Below are 17496 nucleotides of genomic sequence, written 5' to 3' on the forward strand. Positions count from 1 at the left end.
TGCCAAGCAAAACGCTGCTCGCACACGGACACACACACACACACGCACACACACACACACACACACACAGGCTAGCACACATGCAGGCGTGCAGCTCAGAGGGTCTGCTCAGACGACTGGAAGAAAACAAGCACAGTCAAAGGGACCTGCATGGGTGCCCACCATCTGTCGCTAAGCTTGCTGTGATGTCACTTCCTGTTATATAGGTCACTTCAATCTGTCCACTTGTTGTATATCGAGAGAGAGACAGTGAGAGAGATAGAGAGAGAGACAGAGAGAGAAAGAGAGCAGATGATGAAAAGAAAAGTAGGAAGAGATAGAGGAAGAGGAAAGAGAGGGAGAGAAAACAGTAGCTGTCTGTGTGGGGTGGAAACTATGATGAGTAAATATGCTAACACTGTCAGGGTTCCTGTGTATGCTGGTCTCTGTCAGAGCTCTGTGTGGACCACACCACCTCCCCCCCCACACACACACACACACACACACACACACACACACACCTGACAGTATACCTACCCACTCACTGAAATCCCCAGTTCCTCCTACTTCCTTGTCTTTGTCCCTCTGTCTGTCTGTCCTGTCCTTACCTCCTCTCACTGGCTGTCCTCTACTACCGTCTGTCTCCCCGTACATGTCTCTCTCTCCTCTCCTGCCCTCTGTCCATCTGTCTATCCCCTCTCCCGCTCTCTCCCTTTGTCCGTGTGTCTTCCTTCTTCCAGAGGGATCTGCTGTAGGCTGAGGGAGGACACGTATCCAGGAAACGGTGTCAGGCGCCTCACTTCCTGTGTGACAGGTGTGCAGTGTGGAGCCTGACAGCTGCTCCTTCACTGTAGTATACTGTCTGTCTTCCTGCCTGTCTGTCTGTCTGTATGTCTGCCTGTCTCTCTTTCTCACTGTCTGAAATGAACTGAAATGGGATAGGCTCAATTACTTGGAATGACTGTTCTTCGTGCATTAGTTATTAGCAGTTATAAAGAGCCACTACCACTCGTAAGAGCAGTGACATCACTGTACTGTGTCCTACTGTACTGTGTTCTACTGTACTGTGCTCTACTGAACTGTGTTCTACTGTACTGTGCTTTACTATACGGTGTTCTACTGTACTGTGTTCTACTGTGCTGTGGTCTTCTACTGTACTGTGCTCTACTGAACTGTGTTCTACTGTACTGTGCTTTACTATACGGTGTTCTACTGTACTGTGTTCTACTGTGCTGTGGTCTTCTACTGTACTGTGCTCTACTGTACTGTGTTCTACTGTGCTGTGGTCTTCTACTGTACTGTGCTCTACTGTACTGTGTTCTACTGTACTGTGCTTTACTGTACTGTGTTCTACTGTGTTGTGCTCTTCTACTGTACTGTGCTTTACTGTATGGTGTTCTACTGTACTGTGCTTTACTGTACTGTGTTCTACTGTACTGTGTTCTACTGTACTTTGTTATACTGTACTGTGTTCTTCTACTGTACTGTGCTTTACTGTACTGTGTTCTACTGTGTTGTGCTCTTCTACTGTACTGTGCTATACTGTACGGTGTTCTACTGTACTGTGTTCTATTGTACTGTGCTTTACTGTACGGTGTTCTACTGTACTGTGTTCTACTGTACTTTGTTATACTGTACTGTGTTCTGCTACTGTCTTCTACTGTACTGTGTTCTACTGTACTGTGCTTTACTGTACTGTGTTCTACTGTACTCTGTTCTACTGTACTGTAATCTACTGTACTGTGTTCTACTGTACTATAATCTACTGTACTGTGTTCTACTGTACTATAATCTACTGTACTGTGTTCTACTGTACTATGTTCTACTGTACTCTACTGTACTATGTTCTACTGTACTGTGTTCTACTGTACTGTGATCTACTGTACTGTATTATACTGTACTGTAATCTACTGTACTGTGTTCTACTGTACTGTGATCTACTGTACTGTGTTATACTGTACTGTGTTATACTGTACTGTGATCTACTGTACTGTGTTCTACTGTACTCTACTGTACTATGTTCTACTGTATTGTGCTCCACTGTGCTCCACAACTGCTTGTTGTCTCAGGCTCATATATTTCTCCTGTCAACTGGTCCTTTCTTTTTTTTGGTCAATGCCTTTTCAAAAGAATATATTAAAATATCTTATTTTAATAAGAAGTAGAGTCTCTGTCTCTTCACAGTGTGGAAGCTGAGGAAAGGCATTTAGGTGTCCATCTCTCTTTCCTATGTTTCAGTCTCTCTCCCTCTCTTTCCTATGTTTCAGTCTCTCTCCCTCTCTTTCCTATGTTTCAGTCTCTCTCCCTCTCTTTCCTATGTTTCAGTCTCTCTCCCTCTCTTTCCTATGTTTCAGTCTCTCTCCCTCTCTTTCCTATGTTTCAGTCTCTCTCCCTCTCTTTCCTATGTTTCAGTCTCTCTCCCTCTCTTTCCTATGTTTCAGTCTCTCTCCCTCTCTTTCCTATGTTTCAGTCTCTCTCCCTCTCTTTCCTATGTTTCAGTCTCTCTCCCTCTCTTTCCTATTTTTCAGTCTCTCTCCCTCTCTTTCTTTCTATCCCCCCCCAAACAGCTGTAGTCCAGTACTGCTTGTGTTTGTTCTGGCTTTTGCGTCACAGCAGCCTGCTGATTTATGGAGCACAAAAGAGTCAAACTTGCCACCCATTCTCACACACACATGATCACATATTCACACAAACACACACACATATACATGATCACATATGCACACACACCCACACACACAAAACAGCTGTCCATCTTGATCTCCGCTCCTAAGCCGCAGAGATCAGCGTTTCCCTCAGGATCTCACACTCTCTCTAGCAGAGCTGCTGCCTTCATACATATAATAAACACAATAAACATCTGTGCTTAAACTGTGTTCACTCAAGGCAACCAACTCCCTTGCATTTGAAGGTTCAATATTTTTACAGTGTTGCATCAGAAATACCTGGACTACCTGGCTTATATATTCCCTCACCACTGGAATACCTGGATACCTGATACTGGTGTCCTAGAACAGGGAAACCTGGCCCTCGCCTGACCGGCTGGAAAATGTGACTCTTTTTGTTGTTGTTGCTGTTTTCTGTTTTGTGGTTTTTTTGGGAAGGGGCTCAGAGGAGCTGAGCTCTCTAATTAAGAAATTAAAAGTTTCTAATTAATGGGGTAATTGTGTTTAATAATAGACCAATTAAAATGACCCAGTGGTATTCAGGATGTGTGTGTGTGTGTGTGATATGTAGGATATGGAGATGAAAGCTTTTTCTCTTGCTCTCATATTCTCTGTCTTGCCTGTGTGAAAACGCACTAATTGTGCCACGAGCATTTCTCGGGGTCTCCTTTAGTAACTTTTCTGAGTCGTCTGATGCTCCTCCGTCTCCGTGGTTTGTGGATTTTGGGTTTGTATGTCTTTGTTTATCTCCTCTGCTCTCTTTGGTTCCCATAAATGTCTTCTCTGCTTAATAATAAATACTTATGAGAAAAGAGAACCTGAGATGGTGTGCAGAAGTTCACGTTCATCAGCAGATGTTCCTCCTGGAGATGTTCCTCGATTCAATTCAATTCAAACAAAACAAAAGCACACAGCCTTTTCCTATTCCCTGCGAATTCCGCATTTGTGTGGGAGCAAAATGTCTTTCGGGCGAATCCTGAATTTGGGGACAATAAGTTGTCTGTGGGAATTCTGGGAATGCGGCTGGCTCTCTCAACGAGGTTGATGATGCAGCTCCAGACGTCTGGAGAAGGAGGGGGAGGTCACAGCACGCTGCTTCTGTTTCCACCTGATAACAGGGGCTTCAATTTGCACAAATGCACTATGTAGAGGACGAGGGCCAGAGAGTGAAAGAGAGAGAGAGAGAGAGAGAGAGAGAGAGAGAGAGAGAGAAGGACAGATAGAGAGAAGAAAGAAAGTGAGAGGGAGAGAGAGATGTAAGGCGTTCAGTCCACACGGAGCAGTATCTCCATGCCTGTAAAGTTATTGTTTGTGTGTGTCTGTGTACGTGCATGTATGTGTGTGTGTGTGTGTGTGTGTGTGTGTGTATGTGTGTGTGTGCGCGAGTACGACGTGAGTAAGCGCACGCATGTGTGTGAACGTTTAATAACTGAGCTCCATCTGGAGTCAGTGCTGTTTTGGCCTGTTTGATAACTGACTTGCTGAGGGCGAGAAAGAGACAGAAAGGGAGAAAGAGGGAGGAAAACTGAGTAAATGAGAGAGAAGAGGGAGAGAGAGAGAGGGGGAGAGAGAGAGAGGGAGAGAGGGGGAGAAGGGAGAAGGAGAGGACGAGTGAGAAAGAGCAACTACTTTTTAACAGCGCGAGAGGCAGCGTGATATGAACTTCCCCACTATTTGATTAAGGAAACCTGCTGCAAGCCTGTATTGTTCCAGATCTTTCCGCTGTGCCCCATCCCTACAGTGAGCTCTCTCTGACTCCTTTCTCTCTCCGACTTGTGAGGGTGTTTGCTTATCTCTCTCTCACAATGCGCAACATTACCATAATGGAAAGCCATCTCGCGATTTCGATGTTTACAATAGTTCATGTTTGTGCGAGGTGTCCATATCAAGGCCCGCTGAGGAACGTCTATCACGCTGGAGCAGTTTGGGCTCTGAGGGAGGCCTGTATTGTGTAGATATGATATGCTACACCGAAAGTACAAGCAAGGCCCCGTGTCCTTCCAGAGGGCCCTCTGTGAGCACGGAGGATGACTTCAGTGCTAATGTGTGGAACTGTGTGATTACTAGATACTGCGGGAAAAAAACCTGAGGGACCTGTGTGTGAGTTTGAGTTCAGAAAAAGAGAGAGAAAGAGAGGCAGGCAAATGAAAAGAGAAAAAGCAGGATAGAAAACATGAGAGGGAGAGAAAGCATGAGGGAGAAAGACTCGGAGATCAACAGAGAGAGAGAGAGAGAGAGAGAGAGAAAAACAGGCTGACAGAAGGAGAGGGAGAGAGAGTGGGTTGGAGTGTGGTGTTTGGGGCGGAGCTGCAGCTGCCCCACTCTGGATGTGGTTTGCGTTAGTGCAGATGTTTGGACGCACTGCGCTCATCTCAAACATTCCCCCTTCTCCCGCGAGGACGCGCCGTGTCCCGCTAATGTCAAACACATGCGCAGCGGTGCAGACCCAGCGCCACCTCCGTCGCCACGGACACCGCCGACGCCCCTGCCTGCGGGCACGATCGCCACGGAGATCGCACGTGTGCCCACCCTCTTCGCAGCTAGGGCATTTCTGTGGGCAACACGGGTTGCCATGGGAAACTGGCAGGACTGTACAATGGGTTGTAATGTCTGGGTGTTTGGACTGGTCGTCTCTAGGCACACGAGCGTAAGAGGGGCTTCTGCATTCTGCACACACACACACACACACACACACACACACACACACACACACACACTCACACACACACACACACACACACTGAAACATGCACTCAGTGTAACACAGTCACACATACACACCGGGTAAGAAGACGATCAACTTCTTTCAGTCGAATCCATCTTAATCCTCACTGCTATGCGTGAGTATACATTTCCATGGCTCTAATTGGACCGCAGTGCATAACTGAGCTGTCAATCACCAGCTAAAGGCCAATCACTGGACATGGTTAAACCGATCACACAAGCACCCTCCCTGCCTCCTGCCTGTCTGTCTGTCTCGTCTATCTCCTTTCTCCTGTCTGTCTCCCAGCATCTCCCTGCGTCTCGTCCTGTCTCACCCACACGGGGGGCCAGTGGTGCCTGCTCTAAAGTTATGGCTTCTTCAGCTGTTCCTTTCTGGAGTTGTCCCAGTGTGGGTCCAGCCATCGTCTGTCCAGGCAGAGTGACGGTGGCTTCTCTTTTATACGCAAGGGCTCCTGACAACACACGCACGCACGCACGCACTCACACACACACACACGCGCTCGCCGCATTTAGAGAAAGCAAGAAAATGGCACACATCCTCCTCCCTGTCTGGGATTCTTCTCCTCCCACTGTGAACATAACAGGCGCTCAGATGTGCTGTCTGATTGGTTAATGCAGAGGTAATCAGAAAGAAGAGACCCCTGGTGCAGTGCGATAGAGACTGTCATATAAACACAAAGTCACAAAGAGCTCTCCACCCAGTGCTGTGTGTGTGTGTGTGTGTGTGTGTGTGTGTGTGTGTGTGTGTGTGTGTGTGTGTGTGTGTGTGTGTGTGTGTGTGTGTGTGTGGCTTGTGGAATTGCACAACAGCATTAGTGCATTAGAATTAGGTCCAGTGCATTGTCTGCAGGAAGCTTACAAGTTGAGATTTAAGCACAGTGAAACCTCTGCCACAGGTGATATCAACACACACACACACACACACACACACACACACACACACACACACACACACACACACACACAAAATGCAGAACACCCCATGAGAACTTTTTTCACTTTAATATTACATTCGTCCCTTTAATGAACGTTCAGTTCACTGTATAAGGCCAAATCCTCTGACATATGTTACAGAGCTGGGAGCACTGGGAGTGGGTTCACAGATGACCACGCCATGCATGTAGACCAGATAGTCCAGGTGGCTGAGCGCTCTGCTGACCACCTGACCACCCCTCTCTCTCTCTCTCTCTCTCTCTCTCTCTCTCTCTCTCTCTCTCTCTCTCTCTCTCTCTCTCCCTCTCTCTCTCTCTCTCCACCCTGCCTCTACAGGTCGGCTGCATGAGCAGCTCCCGCCCACCACCATCTGCTCCTCTCGTTAATTACGGGACGGCGAGCTCCACCTGCACCGGCCACACTCAAATTACAGTAATTACCACCACCACCACCACCACGAGCAATGGCAGCAACATGACCACGGGCCCCGCACACAGCGAGGGTCACGACTAGAACCCTTCGGTCACCAGACCCAGGGGCCCACAGCCGTCCTGCACACACACACACACACACACACACACACACACACACACACACACACACACACACACACACACACACACACACACATCTCAGCTGCCACTCCTGTCAAATCCAGCTCCCTCCTCCTGCTCAGGACCACCACAGAAGTTTTCTAGATAATTAGAGGAGTAATTAAACGTGCCCACTCCAAGAGTCTTTTTCTAGAGATGGGGGACAGAGGAAAACCCAGAGCTTACAAATGCTCCTTCCACACAGCGACGGCGACGTCAAACAATACACCGGAGGCGAGTCCTTCTGGGGAGCTACGATCCCATCGCTTAGGTTGTCTTGGTGACTCTAACCCCACATCACAGACGTAAAACCGTTATCAAAACTTCACTACGCGCTCGGTTTCCGACCAATAATATGGGAAGCACCTTTTTATTGGCTGGTTTCGATGTAGGTAACATATGTTTCTATCTGATGGTCCGTGGCCCAGGTTAATCGAGTGTGAGCAGACACTCCCAACGTGAAGACCGCAAAACTCAGGGGGACCAGATCGACCTCTCGGCTGGAGAGAGGGACCGCAGGCTCTCCACGCGCGCTCATCTTCCGCCTCGTGTACACAACCAGGACGTCTGTATGAATCCGCTGACCACGGCGTGAAGACAGACGGAAGGTGCGCTCCAGTCGTGCGACGCACTCTCCTCCTTCAGGAGTGGGGCCGAGGGGCTCGTTGGGGCTGTTGGTGGGTGGAGGCGACGTCTGGTCCCCCCCCCCCCCCCCCCACCCCCCCCCCACATGTGGTGAGCTTTTAGAGCGCCCTGCGCGGTTTCACCTCCACACAGCCGTCTATTAGCAGGACGGTCAGCGCTTCAATAATTCAGAGCCTCTTTACCGTGGTCCATCAGAGAGTAAAGCGGCGGTCGGGTGATGAAAACAGACCATGTTACGGGTGTGTTTGGGGGGCGGGGTATCGATCGGGGGCGGCTGCCGTGAGAACAAGGCTTTGTGGGAGTCGGTGGTGTGGTTTCTGTGGCTTGCTGTGCAGTATCACTGTCTCCATTATACCTGGGCTGCATTTAACAGTCACACTGGCAACGGTCGTTTAACCTCGTCCAAGGGAGCCGGCCGCCCATGCTGCTTTGGTACTGCTTGAGTATTGTAAGCTCTGATGGGGTCGCGGAGACACCCACCCAGGGTGTCTATGGACAAGCACAGTCTACTATGGACAAGCATAGTCAATACCTGTCAGGTCAGCTGACAAACAATGAAATTGATGTTCAACTTCATTTTACAGCTATTTCCTGGACCTGAATGACTTCGCAAAGTAAAAAAAAATATATATTTTCTTGTTTTAGAAATTATAACTAGTTAATGAGTAGACCAGATGGGATAATTCAGAATAAGGTTGTCAATCTGCAGGTGAATGGAGAGAGATCTGTAACGATCACCCACTACCCAGACTCTCCTGAGCTCTATGGGTGTCCTGGAAACTGTTCAGCTACATCCCAATATAATCCACAGTGGTTGTCCAATGTTGTTTAGTTAAAACACACACACACACACACACAAAAGAAAATAAAGAAAACATAAGAGCTCAATGAAACCCTGCACTCTTTTTCAGTCAGACTACTATATGGTGAACAGGCTGCCCTCGAATTAATATTCACTTGGTGCAAATTAATAATACAGACACTCCAGAAGTTTTCTTCATAAAGTTTTCTGATCGTGGTTTTGTGTCGTTTTTATCCAACATCTGATTTGTTTTTCTGTTAAGGAGGATATTACAATCCATGGCAAACTCACCCCCCTTCTTCACGTAATATACTTCCCATCAATTTTATTCCGAATACTTATTACCGTTTCATTCCTAATTTCAACATTTTAAACAATCAATAAATATTGATACATTTATTTAATTAATTTAAAGTATCTGATTATGTGTGTATAGAATATCAAATCTCTTAACACCTGTCCACATTTCTGGCTACAGTTCGCCTCTCAAAAGCCCTTAAAAGTCCAACGTTCAGCTGGGACACACGACAGTCTGTCGGTTTCCTCGTTCAATTCGCAAAACAGTCTGTCAACCAAGTGCTGGAAAGATTAACTTGATATAAATATCAACAGTTCTAAATCAGTTATAAATGTCACTTACTTTGTGAAGGTCGAGGTCAAACTGAGGTAATTGCAGCAAAAATATTCCACGCGGACAAAAAGGCGCGACTACTACGCCTCAGTTGTGGATGACAGAAAAATAACCCTTCCAAAACTGAAAATCACAAGTACAATTTGTTCTTTTTTTGTCTTTATCGCTGATTTTTTAAAAAGATTCAAGGGAAAAAGACGAGTTTTAAGACAGATGTAGCCTGTTTTTTGAACGCCTTTGGGTTCCGAGCGGTGGTGACTTTTCGCTTCAGCGTATAATGAGGTAATTCAATTTTCAGAGATCGAAAAGATATTTTTGCAAAGCTTGAGCTAAGCGTAGATTTAGTATTAAAGCGAGTCTTTGGTATTATGCTCCTTTTAGATGACAAATCTTAAAAACGCGACCATTTTCCAGCGGTTCGGTAAAAACGAGGACGACCAAGAAAACACAACTTTGTTTTTTTTTTTAAACGTTGAAATCACACGGAGTAAAATGGAGCAGAAAAGTCCGTATTTTTGACTCCTGCTTTAGGTGTTTAGATCCCATTCTCTGCTACACCTCACATGAAGAGATGCTGCTAATTCTTCAACACATCCTCCTGGCTCCCGCTTCTGTTCCAGCGGGTTTCTGAGGTAAAACTAGTGAGGTTTGCTAAATCCACAGAAGTCTTCGGCTCCTCTCTGAAGCTCGGGCTGGGCTTGAGTAGATGTTCCTTCACGAGATGTTCCTTCACGAGATGGAGTCTGGTCACTGGTACTCCCGGTTTAGGCGTGAGAAGCGCTCGGTCCTCCGATACAGTTAGAAAAACAGTCAGGAAACATTGCGCGTATTCATAACTAATGTGACCTAGACATCCCGCCTCGGTTCGTGTCCTACCATCTTGGGTTCGGGTTCGTTCGTATTGTGGTCGGTGGTTTGACGCTTGCAGGTCTCGTGTGTTGTCTAATGGTTCTCTCCTCTATCCCCTCTGTAGCCTTCTGTCTGCGTTTAAAACACCATCTGGAGAGGGGATGTGCTCTCTCTCTCTCTCTCTCTCTCTCTCTCTCTCTCTCTCTCGCTCTCTCTCTCTCTGACAGCTTTTCAGACCCACGAGTTGACAGCCTGTCTTCCTTGTTCTACGATACTGCTGTAGCATTTACAACTGGCTAAACATAGAGCAAATAAAGAATAAACTCTTTCTCATTTTCTCTCGCTCTGTTTCATATGCATACACCTCGTGCGCGTGTGTGTGTGTGTGTGTGTGTGTGTGTGCGTATGTGTATTTTTAAATTATAAATATCTTAAGTTTTCCAATACTGTAATAAAATAAAAAAAGATTTTTTTAAAACAATATTCAGATTCACTGAAGACGACAGCATTAATCACTCCAGTTCCACGCCAGGTAGCGTGTAATGTTCTCGGATTGAATTGTTTTCATAATGGTGCAGTACCGCTGTGAACCCCTGGGAGCCGCTGTTTCCTCGCATCTGCCGAAACGCGTTTAGTGGCCGTGAAATCCCACAAACCGCGCAACGCATTCATCAGGCAACTGACATCCAGCTGGTGCCCGATGCCAGGTCGAGGGGCATCCACATCACATGAAAGAAGTGACGGATTTGGAGCCAACAGGCTAGTTTTATTCTCCTTGAGCGTCGCGTTCGCATTTATTGAAACATATTGTCCCAGTTCAGGTTTGATTTGAATTCGACCGTTTTATAGACTTTACAAGGAGAAACTGCCAAATACTAAATGTTCCAATGCAAGTTTAATGGAACAGTTCATTTCATTATGAAGGAGAATGTTTATTATCTTAAAAGCAATAAAGTGTGGTTATCACTAGATGTAGTGTGTAGTGTGGTCTGCTAGAATTTGTTGGTATTCTGCTGTTTCGAGGTTATAGTGCGTTTTTGTTCAAATCTGTTGGGTTTGTCTATGCTGATTTTGTTTGTCAGGCTCCTATTAAATAGCAGGGGATTTACTCCTGGGACAGAAAAACCTGCCTGATTCCTTTTCAACCAGTATGAATATGAATAAGAGAGGTGGCATTTCCACACACATGCACACACACACACATTCAGCTGTATTTGAATATGAATGTAGTAAGCAGGTTTTCCCCCTACGGTTTAGACTGTAGTGTATTCCCCCCTCCTGAACTACAGTCAGTGCAGCTGTGGGAGGGGGGAAGAGACCCCCTCCTCCATTTTCTTCAGTTAATTCTCTCAATTTTGACTGTTTAACCATAAGTGCACCTGCAGTGTGTTTGCGATCTGCGTCTGTTTGAGAGGGAGATGTGACAGCGTCACTCCAGGTGAACCACTGGGACACACACATCTGCCTCCCCCCCCCCCTCTCTCTCTATCTATCTCTCCGTTGTCTTGCTCTAACTCCCATGCACTCTCCCCAACTCTTTATTTTTGCTGTCTGTTGCTCTGTCTATCGTACTCTGTCTTTCTCTGAAGCAGAAGGCAGGAGGGGCAAACAGAGAGGACGTAAACAAACGATATGGCCCCGCCCCCTGAGGAACAACTCTAGCGTAAAGTATACTGTGGCACCTGCCCAGTGTTTCACCAAGATCATGTGACCTGCTCATGTGACCTGTGACCAGCGAAGCTTCCAGAACAAATGACAGAGCTGGTCAGGTGCACACCCACTCAGGCAGTACAGACATCTACATGGATAGCTGGGGGTAGTCTCATCTAAAGGGAATAAAGTTGTTATTTGTGATTTAATGATTCACGTACCCATAGACCATGCACTATGCAGCATCTAGTTTAACAGAACAGGTCACATGTAACTTTACATGTTTAATAACGTGTGATATGTGTGTGTAGCATAGTTATGAATAAATATTGCTTTTATACCTCTCTCTCTCTCTCTCTCTCTCTCTCTCTCTCTCACTCTCTCGCATGAGGAGTCATACTACCCAGAAACCCACCAGTTCTGCTGCAGCCCGGTCAGGTCTGTCCCTATTCCACATTTATGCAGGCATAAAACTTCCCTGGTGAGGACTGAACCGCTGACTGCACTCAGGTGTAAAAGGTCAAATTCAGCCCCTCTAGGCTGTGTGTTTATGTGTGTTTATGTATGTGTGTGTGTGTGTGTTTATGTGTGTGTGTGTGTGTGTGTGTGTGTGTGTGTGTGTGTGTGTGTGGGGTGGATGTCCCTTTAAGTGAGCAGTAGGCTGCTCTGAGAGGATGGTGAGCGGGGAGATAATCTGAGTGAGCGCAGGTTTCACTGTGGATGGGTGTAGTGGGGGAGGGGGACTGACTCCAGGCAGCAGGTGCTGGTCAGAAGCCATCAGGGGCCTTTACACACAGAAGTGGGGAGTGAGAAGTGTGTGAGCTGTTGGCGTGTAAACCACAACTAAGGATCATTAGAGGATATATCTAGAAGCATCTTGAAGACAGGCAGCCAGGCAACACACACACACACACAAAATCGTACGTGCGCATATATACGCACACACTCTCTCTCTCTCTCTCTCTCTCTCTCTCTCTCTCCCTCTCTCTTTTTCTCTCTCTCTCACACACACACGCACACACACACACACACACACTTTAACACACACGCACATACACTCACACACACACACACACACACACACACACACACACACACACACACACACACACACACACACACGTTCCTGTGTTGCATCAGTACTCTGTGTTTACCCTCTGCACCACTGATATTAAGTCCTCACCATTGTCCAAGGGGCAGGTGTGTGTGAAGTGGATAGATGGGGGTGTGTATGTGTGTGGCACAGTGATCGGGGTGGTGACACCACCCTGCCTGGCTGATGGAGACACGGGCTGACACGGGTGTGAGTGCGGTGTGGGAGTGTCAGTGCTCCTGCCTTCATGTGGATCTGTGACACCAGTCACCCCCCCCCCCCCCCCATTAACCCCTTCCCCCCCATCACCACCTCTATCTCCATCACCACCATGACTATAACAACTTTCAAATGTCTCCCATTTTCTCTCTTGTGGTCTCTATCCCTTTATTTCAATCTCTCTCTCTCTCTCTTTCTTTCTCCCTCTCTTCCTCAAGCTGTCTTTCTCTCTCTGTCTAACTCCTCCAGTCCATCTAAACTATATAATCCCCCCTGCTTGCCCACCAGACTGGACTCAAATAGCTCCTTTATGACTGTTTTCTATCTGTAATGGCTGCCCCCCCCCTCTTCACCTTGACCCCGTGGCATTAGGATTGGCCGGACACCCTTCCCTTTGATTGGCCCCTCTCCCTCTCTCCCTCTTTTTCTGTCTTTGTCTCCATCTGATGCAGTCAGAGACGGAGAGGTGAGAGATGGAGGCGTCTGATTGCCCTTCATTGTGTCAGTATGGAAATTACAGTCTCTCTGCAGAGGCATGGGAAGAGAGGGAGAGGGGGTGGAAAGAGAGCGAGGGAGAGAGAGAGAGAGAGAGAGGGAGAGGCCTGCAGGCCAGTCGTCCTTTTTCGCCAGTTTCCACATTGTAAATCCTTCCCTATAGCAGTGCAGCCAGGCCTGTGTGTGAGGGTGAGATAAGACTCACTGCTGTCTGAGAGCAGCAGTCTATTGTGCCCAGCCACTCCGACTCCTACACTCACCGGAGCCTCCACTCACTCGCCATTACGGGCCCTAATGTCAATTATAGTTCTTTTAAGGAGAGCCTGACCAGCACAGGGAGTTGATCTAATGAGAAGCCGGCCATAGGCAACGGGACAAGCCTTCACAGCCGTCGTGGTGAGACGTGGTGAGACGTGGCAGGAGAGTGTCGTGACTGCGCGAACAGATGTTACGCTGTGTTTTTTCAACACCTCACTCGCTCGCTCTTTCTCTCTCTCGCTCCCTCTCTCACTCTCTCTCTCATTCTTTCTCCCCTGAGTCACACAGATTAAGAGGAGATGTGATGGTGAAAAAGTGTTTGTGAGAGGAATGTGACATCTAAACTTAGCCAGGAGGTAAAGAGAAAACATAATAGAGAAAAACACAGAGAGAAATACAGACAGAGAGAGAGAGAGGTAGAAATACAGACAGAGAGAGAGAGACACAGACCTTGCAAAACACTAGGTAATGACAATGACTCCTGTAGTGTAGTAGTAGTCTGACTAGGCATCTTGAATTCTGGCCTATCCGTACCTAGGATGAATTCTGTGATCAGATGCAAAGCACTTTGAAAGTCGCTCTGGATAAAATCGTCTGCTAAATTCCGTAAATGTAAATGTAAGAGAGAGCGATGCAGAGAGAAATACAGAGAGAAATACAGACACACAGAGACACAGAGAGAAATAGAGACACAAGAATAGATTCACAGTGACAAATACAGAGATATAGAGACAAACACATAGAGAGACACACACACAGAGAAAAAGAGAGACACATGGACAAACACAAATAAATAGACAGAGAAATACAGAGACAGAGAAAGAGAATGAACTCTTATTTCTATACCCTCTGAACTGAACTGCAGCCACAGAACCTTTGCCACCAGTGCACCAGTTCAATCAAAGCTGAGACAAGAGGAGATATTTGGAGACCAAAAGGACACTTTGCTCATGCTGATTCAGCAGAAAGACGTGACGTCTCACAAAGTCAGGGCCCCGATGATGGCAGTGTAGCAGTGGAGAAAAATAAACTGGTCAGTTCCTTACTGCCGCCAACCAGAGGCGATCCCTAAATCTCCCTCAATCTCCCTAAATCTCCCTTAATCTCAGCAGCACGAGTGGTCAGCGAGCATCTGTAAGAGCACACGACTAACACGGTGAACAGCTACAAGGTCTTCAAAGGTCTTTTAAAAAAGGTATTATTTAGTTTGTTAATGAACATCTGTTTGAGTGAATGTTTTCACAGGCACGCGCACATATGTGAGTGTGTGTGTGTGTGTGTGTGTGTGTGTGTGTGTGTGCGTGCCCATGCAGACAGTTTGTGTGAAGACAGTTGGCAATGCTGGTACCTAAGATAGCAGGGAAAAGGGGGATGCAACACAGTATCAAGTTGTGAACATCTGTTCCTTCTAGAGACCACAAAACTGCTGCAGAGGAAACAGAACCAGGAAGGCTAACTGCCCCCCCCACCACCCACCCCCACCTTCTCATTACAGACCTCCTCGCTTGCAATCGCTGCCATACTGCAGTTACAAGACATGATACTACGTAACACAGAGGCGCGCGTGACCCGAGTGAGACGCCGTCCCCTGCCAAGAACAGTGTGAGGACTGTGTTTGTGTCCTCTCTGCATGGCTGGCTGGCTTTGTGTCTCTATCTCGCTCTGTTAATAAGACCATCCATCTCAGACTTATCACCTGGCCCAGCGTTTTCATTACCAAATACCACACACACACATGCACACACACACACACGCACGCACACACACACACACACACACGCACACACGCACACACACACACAAAACGAGCTCTTGCAACATTTCCGTTCATACAGTAAGCACTTGAGCAGTAGCTTCTGCATTGCAAAAATAAAAAAAAGTTGTCGCAACCGAATTCACAGGGACCTCAGTGTCCTCATAAGTCCCTCCAGCGTGCGTCTGAGCCGCCGTCCACATACGAGCTGTGGTGGAGCGGTCCGGCCCAGTGTGGAGGGTACCGGTGTGCTGGGAACATTACAGTAGCTGTGGGTGACTGTAGCTCTGTGTAGCTGAGAGAGGACCCGATGAAAGCTTTGTTTATATGGCTTCTCCCCCTACATCTTCTTTTCCCCCCTAAAAGACTTTCAGGGTCTGAATTCAGCATACTTCTCGTACACACACACACACACACACACACACACGCTCCCTCTCAGTACTTGTGTGTGAGGCAGGTGGCAAGTGCATGTGGTTGAGCAATGTGTGTGTGTGTGTGTATGTGTGTGTGTGCGAGAGAGAGATAAGAGGCGGGAAGAGGATCCCGCGTGCCGATGTCTCCCCGCCGCCGTTATCAGTGTGCGCAGCTGCTCCGACGCTCCAACACATCTGCTGCCTCTCGGGAAGAGCGTACGCCCCGCCCCCCTCCCTCAAACGATGAACTACACTTCCCATCACCCCCTGCTCTCCCAACACCACACAGACAGGTAGCAGAGGCAAAACAGGTATGTTTACAAGCAGCCAGTCTGTCCTCCACTACAACCCCCCCATTGGTGTGTGTGTGTGTGTGTGTGTGTGTGTGTGTGTATGTGTCCTGTTTATCATGCTTCTTATGGTTAAGCCTAATTATACAGTACTTATCAGCGATGCATGCACAGAGCTCACTGCAGACAAGGACCACACACAGCCGCAGGTAATGTTGAACACTGCACCCTGCTTCACAGATTCAAACAACATGAAGAAATAAATAAACCCCCTACGGTAAAACCATGGCACACAGACTGTGTGGGAGCAGCATGTACAGGAGAACCCCAGAGGGTTCACCTGCACAGGTGGCCCGGTCAGAACATGCGAGGGTGTAGGTATTACAGTCTAAGTGGTTCTTCAGTGATGGTGGACGTTCAGAGAGGACAGGAACTGTGTCTTTCCGGTTACTCTCATTGCAAAGACTGATGACTTCAGCGGAGAGTATTCTGACTCTGAAGTGTGTATTCATATCCTCTTACCCGTGAGTCGTCTCCTGTGCGTATGGGTCATCGAAGACGATTGACTCAAGTCGTGTTTCTGCGTCGCGTCTCTCTTGCCGCTCGCCGTCATCGTGGCGACCCTTGGAGCCATCGGGCCGCTGGACGACGAAGAGGTCGATGAGGAGGAAGAGGAGGAGCCTCTCCTGCCTCCCGGCTTCCTGTGTCTGTCCCTGTGGAGCTCGGTGGTCATCTCATACATCTGCCACCCCTGCCCCCCACACGAGCGTGCTCCCGCGCACAGGGCTGAAGCGCAGAGCCCAGGGGTCCCGCCGGGTCCCGCTCGGTACCGCTGGGTCCCCGGGCCAAGCCACGCAGGATGCACTTTGCAGTCCTCTCGATTGGGCAGGACTCTGAACTCTGTTCTCGAGAGGCCAGGCTGAATACCTGGCTATGGCACAAGCTTGTGTGTGTACAGACACACACACCGACACACACTCACTTGCTAAGGAAAACAATGTTCACACGCAATGCGAGGACTAAAATCCAAGAGTGAGAAAGACACTGTGGGACGGGGAGACGCTCTTCTCCTCTCAGCTCTTCCCGTCTGAGACGACGGCTCTTCCCGTCTGAGACGACAGCTCTTCCCGTCTGAGACGACGGCTCTTCCCTTCTGAGACGACGGCTCTTCCCGTCTGAGACGACAGCTCTTCCCGTCTGAGACGACGGCTCTTCCCGTCTGAGACGACGGCTCTTCCCGTCTGAGACGACAGCTCTTTCCCCCTCTAGACCGTCAGAAGAGGCGACGTGGTTCTTCACGGCTGTGACCCTCCTGACAAACTGTGGCATTCAGTTTAAAAGTGAGGACCCACTGAGCACGCTCCTCCTTCAGTTCCCCCCTCCCTCCCTCCCTCCCTCCCTCTCTCTCACTCCCTCTCCTTCACTCTCTCCCTCCCTCTCACTCTCTTTTTCTCTCACTCACTCTCTGTGGTAGTGGTAGAGGACACTGATAGGGGTCAGAAA

The 17496-nt window shown here is 48.0% G+C and overlaps 1 protein-coding gene and 1 long non-coding RNA gene across 2 annotated transcripts in view; one reads left to right on the forward strand and one right to left on the reverse strand.

Annotated features, from left to right (window-relative positions):
- LOC143506184 (protein CBFA2T3-like) overlaps positions 1-17341 on the reverse strand; it is a gene marked incomplete at its 3' end in the record, with an annotated part of 37335 nt that extends 19994 nt beyond the window's left edge. Inside the window, exon 1 of the mRNA XM_076996253.1 lies at positions 16516-17341. Coding sequence (XP_076852368.1) covers positions 16516-16735 — 220 coding nt within the window. The remainder of the gene's footprint in view (positions 1-16515) is intronic.
- LOC143506186 (uncharacterized) lies at positions 12875-14549 on the forward strand. The gene is made up of 2 exons (XR_013128163.1): positions 12875-13893; positions 14403-14549. It is a non-coding gene; the product is annotated as an uncharacterized LOC143506186 (long non-coding RNA).
- Positions 17342-17496: the final 155 nt, after the last annotated feature.

This window comes from Brachyhypopomus gauderio, unplaced genomic scaffold (assembly GCF_052324685.1).
Source record: "Brachyhypopomus gauderio isolate BG-103 unplaced genomic scaffold, BGAUD_0.2 sc427, whole genome shotgun sequence".
Classification (NCBI taxonomy): domain Eukaryota; kingdom Metazoa; phylum Chordata; class Actinopteri; order Gymnotiformes; family Hypopomidae; genus Brachyhypopomus; species Brachyhypopomus gauderio.